General features: G+C 39.1%; 1 protein-coding gene across 1 annotated transcript in view; it reads right to left on the bottom strand.

The window, feature by feature from the left end:
* Positions 1 to 328: 328 nt before the first annotated feature.
* Positions 329 to 9,078, bottom strand: part of c1h16orf87 (chromosome 1 C16orf87 homolog) — a 16,388-nt gene continuing 7,638 nt past the window's right edge. Inside the window, exons 2-4 of the mRNA XM_044346264.1 lie at positions 7,349 to 7,448; positions 2,817 to 2,996; positions 329 to 852 (exon numbers count right to left, since the gene is read on the bottom strand). Coding sequence (XP_044202199.1) covers positions 734 to 852; positions 2,817 to 2,996; positions 7,349 to 7,448 — 399 coding nt within the window. The 3' untranslated portion in view covers positions 329 to 733. The remainder of the gene's footprint in view (positions 853 to 2,816; positions 2,997 to 7,348; positions 7,449 to 9,078) is intronic.

The following is a 9,078-nucleotide window of genomic DNA, read 5'->3' as shown; positions in this document are numbered from 1 at the left end:
GCTGTTCTTCTGTTTAGCCGGTTCGAAACCTCGGTGCAGTCCTTTAGTAAAGAGTCAAACACAATTTGACTGTATAGCACCTAAAACACTGCCACAAATCGTTATAGACTATGTCAGGTCAGCTTATTTAAGATTCATTTCATCTCTCTTGGAACATGAATGAGACTATCTACTAAATGCATGGCATGTATTGAACACAGTAATAAAAGGACAATATTTTTTCTTGTCTGTCCCAGTACTGGAGCTGGTAATGCTTGATTTGCTCAGTGAAGTGTAAGTTTGAACTCTACCAGGATGCTCTATGCACTCAACTATTCCGTTAGATCACTTATCAATGGCAATCCCAAAAATCTTTTATTGCATTTTCAACAACTGGTTTTTAAGTCTGAATAACAAAGGCATCATCAGTTGACAAGATAACACTTGGTTGATAATGTCTTGGTTCCTTCTGTTAATGTGGAGCTCAAGTCAACTGTAGACATTCACTTGATAGCGGTCCGTTTATTTCAAATAAGATGAGTGTATTATTTGTTCAGTCTCTCACTCTCCTAAAATTAAACTCGTTTCATTTTCAGCAGTTTTCTGAATCTCGTTCAGTCACCCAAATGGAAACACATCCAGGTCAAAGTTCAGCTTCAGCCAGTTCTGGCCTCTTTGGTCATCCTCTTGCCATTTGGTAGTTTTCCTATGATAGGTCCTCTGTGCTGGGTTTCTCAGTTATTCAGCCTTTAGTCTATAAGATGAGTGTTTGACCTAGGATCTTGCGGTTGATCTCAGCCAAGGCCACCGAAAACACAAAGGCCTTCTCATCAGAAAGACTGGCGTAAATATCCACTTCCTTCTCTTGTTTCTCTGTGAACACAATTAAACAGAGTCGATCACAGACAAAACATTGACAGAATGGACCAACTTCTAGTTAGTGTAGCAAATATGAGACAGAGCTGTACTGTGGGCTGGAGGGTAAACATATTGAGAACACAGGGTTAATAATGTTGGGTTCAATGTGGAGCAGAGGTTTTCAAACTATGAGACTACTGAGAGTTAAAGGGGGGCGCTGAGGGAGAGATGGAGGCAAAAGGAATTGTTGCACACAGGTGTTCTGAAAACAGTGAGAAGTTAGTTATTGTAATTTGGTCTGCTAATCAACAGTAGTGGCTTTGACACGTGGCAAAAAAGGTACAAAAAGGTGGGGGGTGGGGACAGTATCAGTCTTATAACCCCTGATCTGTAGTATCTGATGTCACATACCACCATGCCTGCACACCTATAATGGTAACGTTGTGCATAACACCAACATCTGTCGGACCAGCTGAGAGTGAGTGATGGCAAGTTCAAGTGTTACTCCAGACTGACAGATGCCATGTAACGAGTTAGTTGAAACTCCAAACTCGCCGCTTTATTCAGTTCCACTGAAATACTGAAAACAACTGCTACCAAATCACTGGTGCAGAGTAATGATTTCATCTCCATAGTCAGTCTTTTCATCTGTTACCATAACCTTAGTGATGGTTGTAGGAGCCAAAATATGTTGTTATTTCTGTTTATATATTGCGTCACTTACGTTGCTTGACACATGGGTGTGGTTTCCTATTATTTAACCTGTTGACTTAGGTGGTGGCGGGAGTTTTGGACAAACGGAGTTGGCAGAGCCCTGATATTTTCTGTTGACCGTCACCATTGTCACCATCGTCACCATCATTACTATCATTACCATCGTCTGTTCATCACTTTATTTTCACAGTCAGATTGCATTTTTTGTAAATTTTTTGTGCAATAGCTGCTTGTCAGACTCTTTCATTTTTGTTTATTTTTTCAATAAAACATCAGTAAAACGTCATCTGGACTTCGGGATGGTTTTGTATGGACGTGTCACATATAGGAGCCTACCAAGTCTCTTAGTGGCCTTTTTGAAAAGTAGTTAATAAGAAATAACTTTGCATCTGCTCAGGCAAGTGGATCTCAACTCTATATTGTAACTAACTTGTATGATGCAACCCATTTATACTAAATTACAGCTCGACTCCCGTACAACATTCAAACTGATTTAAGGTGTTTTCAGACAGCAGGTGGTTACCGGTTTGTCTGCCGCATTTTGAGTGTGTGGCAGCAGGGTGAAAGGCTATGGTGGTGGGTCCCGGCTACTTCCAGTCCTACCAGCCTGTACCATACACCACAGGATTCTGCACCTCCTATAATCTCATCAAGTAGCTAAATAGAACAGGTTGTAGCTTATTGTAAAGGAATGATTAGCAATATGACACCATTACAATACCAGGTCTTGCTAACTAATGTCATAAATGCAGTTTATTAGTCCATAATCAAACTTTTGAAGCTGATGGTGAAGCTGATGATCCTCTTCATTGATCTGTGTGTTCACTGCTGGTGAAGAGGTGTGGTTACTATGCATGACCTCTGTGGCACGGCTGTCATTGCATTTGCATTGAAAACGATGGCGAACAATGGTGACGATGGCAACCACTTGAGGTCTGAAAACACCTTTAGGATCTGGTTTTAATGAGAAAATGGTTTGCAAATTATTCCTAATTTGGAGACTTGATGGGTTTTTGTCCTGATGTGACCACTATTTGAGGGAGTTTTGCCGAAATCGGTTCATTATGTGCTGCTACTAGATGAAGTATTATAGTCATTAATATTGTAAACAGCCCTGCTACAAATATAAGTAGCAGGATCCCAAAGAATTCAATCAAAAATATCACATGTTGCTGACATGGACAGACAAATGAACCAATAAATTAATATAAGACATTACAAGAGTACACCTATAATATGGAACTGTAAATCATCACATCTTTTACCTTTCTCCTCCTCTTGTTTCTTAAGCCCTACTGTTTTTGGTCTGCCTCGTCCCCTCCGGATTGGATCTGATTGGCTGTTGGCCCGGGATCTTCTCCTGTTCTCCATGTCACTGGTTAAAGGAGAGTCGATCCGGTCTCTACGAATGCGCTCTGTCCTCCTCCGCTTAGAGTCCAGCTTGTCTGAATAAAAAAAACATATTACCATAATGTATGTGTTAGCCTGCTTCTAGACCTACATCTCTGATTTGTTCAGCAACTCAAAAAGGTCTGGCGTTGTGCTGATTGACAGCAAAAAACAACCGAGCCAATCAGAGCTTTGTAGAAAAAAAAATTAAGAATGAAGTCATGTTCCTGTGCCAAAGCCACAAAAAAGGTGTGTGGATGAGATGGATACAGCTATGCAGAAATAAAAAATAAAAAAAAGCTTTAGATCAATACATTTAAGACTGTCCTCCACAAGTCTGTGTAGTTAGCGTGGATACAGCTGAGTATTTTCTTTAATAATTACTCCTGAACCTTGCTGATGTTTAACCCCTTAACATCCACCTTTTTTATAGAATTTTAGCCTATTTGGCATACCTAAACGGAAAAGCTCATAACAGAAGAACTTTAAGGCTTCATTTGACAAGTGACATCGTCTAGTTTCTGAAAATGTGCTTGTTTAGCATGTGGCTAAAACACAAACAAAACTACATCAGTTCAAATAAGTGTTTTTGGTCCTCGTCTATCATGACTCATATTTAAATAACAATAATTAAAACATGCTTTATGCCAGAACTATGCAGAACACCATATACCTTCTACATCTTGTCAACCTGTATAATAATCCAGACCTCTAGGCCTAACCTTATGGGAGCTAGGGAGTTTTTAGTTTGTGGTGTCACTGATGCCCCTGAACTTCTCCAATCATTTCAAATTGGCCAAATTGTGCCAATTGCTGATGCTACTCCTTACAACTGGCATAAGCAGGTCACCAGTGGATGGATGTTAAGAGGTTCATATCTTTTTACAGTGGATTCAGAAAGTATTCATCCCCCCTTCACTTCACTTGCTGTAGATTTAATTTTAAATGGGTAAAACTGCCATTTTGCTAATCAATTTAAACTCAATAACCCATAATGACAAAGTGAAAACATGTTTTTGGAAATGTTTGCAAATTTATTAAAAATTTATGTTAGTATTCAGACCCTTGATTCAGTACTTTGTAGAATTCCCTTTGGCAGCAATTACAGCTTTGAGTCTTCTTGGGTAAGTTTCTACAAGCTTTGCACTCCTGGATTCGGACAGTTTATCCTGTTCTTTCTGGCTCCATCAGACTGGATGGGAAGAACTGTCATCTTCAGGTCTTTCCGCAGTTTTAAGGTTTAAACAGGGTGTGATTTGCCGGGGGGGGGGGGGATTTCTCCTCCTTTGGTCTATATATCCCTTCTGCTGAGTTAATTTTATCCCTGGTGGTGACAAAAATATATCCCCCTCATAGTGATTTATGCTGCTTCACCCACAGACCAAATAAAATATCTAAAATAAAAATAGCCTTAAAAAAAAAAAAAAAAGAAAGAAAACTTTTACTGTCAGCACTTGCATGACAGTAGAGATGAGATGGCGTCTAGGCTATGTGATGATGCAGTAAATGGACCAGATGTTTCCTCCGTCCCTGCTGAGATTTGCAGAAATGTAGGTAAAAGAGGCACAACACGCCGTGGATGAGCCCTCAACAGGAGAGCAAGAAAAAGAAGACAGAAGTCTGTCATAAAGCAGACTGTTTGATTAGTCTGGCAAGTAGGCATATACTGAAGCATGTTTATTTTTATGATGACAGCATGTTGTGCTATTATGTGTGTGCTAAGCTAGAAAGCTAAATTAAAACAGTGACTTGCAAGAATGACATTAAGTGTATTGGCACGTCTGGCCGAGTATCCACAGTACTGAGAGGAGTGTTGGGGGATTTAATTCTGACGTGTTAAATGAGCTTTTAACCTCTTGTTTTATTGTATATGGTCACATCTCTGCATGTGTCCGCATGAGGAAAGGACAAGGCATGAACTTGGCGTTGTTGAAAGTACTGCGCTAACCTTGATGAATTTTTTTTTTTTTTTTGAATGGATTAAAATATTCCTGCAAATGCAGTGGTCAAGGTCAAGTTTTGTAATTGTTAAAAACATGTTTTCAGTTCGTCTTCATGGGTTTTTGAATGTAGAATGAATTTTATTGATTTAAAATAGAGATGCACCCATCGATTGGCCGCTGATGGAAATTAGCTGGTTTGCAGCTGATCGGATATAACTGGTGACCAGCCCCATCAGTCTTATATATCTGATTTTTGGCCGACCATGAAAATTTACACACATGTGCCGCACCATGGTTCAGGATGCACACACACAGCAGCACACACACACACACAAACACACACAAAATGCACGTTGTACACAGTGGCACAGAGGGTGATAGGGTTGCTCGATTATGGCAAAAATCATGATCATGATTATTTTGGTCGATACTGAGATCAGGATTATTTAACATGATTACTCAATGACTTTGGAAACATCATGCATTTATTGAAAAAACTTCTTTTTAACAGTGGATTTCCTTGAACTCTAAATATAAATCAACTGAAAAACAAAAAATAAATGTTAAAAAGATAAGAGAGTGTCCCTGAGCCCGTCTCTCACCAGGGCCGTATGGGGAAAATTAAACTGGCTGAATCTTGTGTCCGTGCTCCATATCTGCAGATTCATCAACGTGGGAACCAAATATACACAAATATGCTTTGGGACAGTTTTTGGAAGGTGGTGAAAAAGTTAAAGTTTTGAGCCCTGTAAGTTACTATAACTCTCACACACCCTGCTGTGAGTTAAACGTTTCCTCAGTCACCATTGTCTTTTCTAATGTTTACGCTTTTCTTCCATCTTCACCAGGACCGGGGGAAAAAGTTCAACCTCCTGCTGATCAATAACATGTTATGAGCACGAGTGAAGACGACTCAAAGCTGTGAGTCCAGAATAAGCTGTGGAGGAACATCACTGAAAACATTTGGAACAACTAACTTAATCAGACACTTTAAAAAAAAAAACATCACCCCAGTGAACATGCCCAATTTGAAGAAGCAAAGGCAAAAACAGCTAAAAAAAAAAAAAAAAAAAAAGCTAGTGAGAGCACAGAGCCAGCTACAAGTCAGCAGCCTCTGCTGTCTACCACTGGCATCAGTAATGAAAAGACCAAAGCCATTATAAGGAATATAAGGAATTCATGGCACTGGATGACCAGACATTTACCATAGTGGAGGACAGAGCTTTCAGAAATTTGAAAAATGATCTGAGCCCAAAATACACAACACCGAGTAGGCGATACTTCTCGGACGTTGCGGTACCAGAGTTGTTTAACATTGGTTCATTCCACACATAGAGCCTGCAAGCCAACTGCAAAGCATCAATCAGTTTTAGAACAGACATTTGACATCTAATGTAAGCTTGATGTCAATGTTGATGCCTGACTGCTCAGTGGGTGGATGAAGATTTCCAGCGACACTAAGTCCCACACTGCTGCCAGCCACATCTGACACTATGTTACAACAGTGGGACAAAGACAAGACCGAGGTTCATGTGGTGTTGTGAGACAACGCTAGAAATATAACCAAAGCACTTGATAAAGGGCGAGTTCGCCCTGCATGGCGCACACACACACTACAGTTGGTGGTGAATGAGGGTCTGCTGTCCCGATGAAGCATAGTTGACGCCGTGGCAACTGGAAGGAAGATTGTCAAGATATTTTACTTACTTACTAGCGTATGCCGCTGAATGGTACTCGTCATATTTTGAAGAAACAAAACATGCTCGACATCGTTTCTGAATTTGAATGCAAGTTTGTGTATCTGCATTAAGTAGTGTGTGTAATGAGAAGTGACAGTGCTGCAGAGACACAGTTAGACAGAGATGTAGGAGAGCAGGTACCTATTCTAATGAGCCGGCACTTCTCCGGTTAGAAAATATACATGGTATATTAGAAAATAAATGACAGTACTGCAAGATGCAACAGAGCTAATATTACTTTGCACAATATACATTCGGAAGAATCAAGCAAACATTATAAAAAAGGTATACTGTGGAGACTTTTCCTAAAAAAAAAACAATATATATATATAGACTCATACAAAAGTGATCCCTCTCAATCGTCATTATGACTCACTACAAGTGTGTGGCGGTGTTTTTATCTGCAGACACTTTACTCTCTGCCTGTCATTGATTTGTTGTTCGAGACTTTGTGCTTTAGATCGTAACAGCTGCGAAACAATCAGAAAATAATGTTTTATTACTGATTCACAGCTTTGTTCTCGCCAGCACCGCTCGCTCTCTCCATTCACTCTCTAGCTCACTTAACCGTCTCTCTCTCTCTGCCGAGGAGGAGGGGCCAACTTCGAACGCTGTGTGTTTACAAAACACCGACTGACAATTCCTGCATAGTACACCTTTAAACACAAGGTCCAACTACATTTTCAGACATGAGTGAGAAGCTTTTATATGTAAGCTGAACCTTACCTGCTATGGTTGGAGAAGAGCGCTCATTTACCTTGGCATTTAGGAGTTTTCTGCTAATAAACACATAACCACACGGGCAGGACTTGCACGCAACTGGAATCTAGAGAAAGACAAACAGGGAACATACAGATGTTATTGTTTTGATATTTTTTTAGGACATTTTTGTGCATTTATTATACAGTAGGGACAGTGGAGAGAGTTGACAGGAAACCAAGGGGAGAGAGAGACGTGGGGGGGTGTCATGCAATAAAAGGCCCCGCTGCTGGAATCAAACGCCGATGTTGCGGTTATGTGGCATGAGTATTAACTAATAGGCTATTGGGGCAGATGTTATTTTTAAGGCTTTGCCACTTAAGGGAAGAGATGGAGTGAAAATGTTAGCTTTGACCCTTGGAAGGCACTACAAAACAGCTCATTTATATATATATATATATATATATATATATATATATATATATATATATATATATATATATATATATACATATATATATATATGTGTGTCAAAAACAGACAACATATCACATGATTTACATGTGTTTCCTGTGTATTTTCTTAGTGTACAGAAATATATAAAGTAGCACAAAGCTTATAATGTGATACAGGTTCAGATCAGTGCTGAATACTAGAAAGACTGAACACTAAAAACATTCACAGTTCTAAAAGTATTAATGCATGTATCGAATACATGACTTACACACTCTGATCTTTGTGCACGACATATAAAATATAGTCTACAAAACTGACATGTTAACAGTAGGGGTGCAACGGATCACAAAACTCACGAGTCGGATCGTATCACGGATCGGATCATTTTTAGGATCAGCAAAAAAAAAAAAAAAAAAAGAAATTCTGTAACACTTACAGCAAGGAACAAGGAAAAGGAACTTTTGCCCATGGTCTTAAATGAAAACAACATTTAAGATGTCCAATGTTAAATAAAATCTTAAAATATATAAAATGTTCAACGCTCAATTATTGTTAAATTAAATTGCAATATGAAGCATGATACCTTCCTCTTTTATTTTTTAATTGTCTTTTTATTAGGGAGGTCATTCACAGTCCAGGTTTGTAAGATATTTGAGTACATAAATCCCATTTACATAAATACATCTTGTCTTCCTTCTGTTACTCTCCCTTTCATCTTACTTTAAATAACTAACTATGAACATTTGTACAAACAATGTCACACACACTCATAAATCCATGGAGATCCTCTCCTTATATCACAGTCTCTGCAGTAGTCCATTAGAGATGGCAGTTTCCATTAAATCAGGTCAGGTCTCCGTGAGCTCATGTACTTCATCCATTTTAACCACATTCCCCTACATTCCCCCTACAAAATTTCCATTTTTATAGAAAATCTTATTCTTTCCATTATGTAAATTTCATAAATAATTTTGAACCAATCTTCCAGTGATGGAGCATCTGGTTGCAACCACTTCCCAGCCAAGGCTTTTTCCACTCCAATAAGTCATATTCTCATTAGGTATTTATCTGCCTTTGTCTGGATATTCTGTATGACAGTACACATATATACATTGTCAGAGCATCAAATGGAAAAATGATGTGAAATACTGTTTCCAAGCATTTATGAATTTCCCGCCAGTAGGATGTGATTTTTGGGCCAGTCCCAAAATAACTGATAATGGTTGCCTTCATTTGCTCCACAAAGCCTCCAGCAGTTCATTCCATCACCTTGATATCTCTCTTCTGGGCGGGAGTGACGA

Source organism: Thunnus albacares, chromosome 1 (assembly GCF_914725855.1).
Source record: "Thunnus albacares chromosome 1, fThuAlb1.1, whole genome shotgun sequence".
Classification (NCBI taxonomy): domain Eukaryota; kingdom Metazoa; phylum Chordata; class Actinopteri; order Scombriformes; family Scombridae; genus Thunnus; species Thunnus albacares.
Note: the sequence above shows the minus strand (reverse complement) of the source record. Positions and strands in the feature narration are given on the sequence as shown.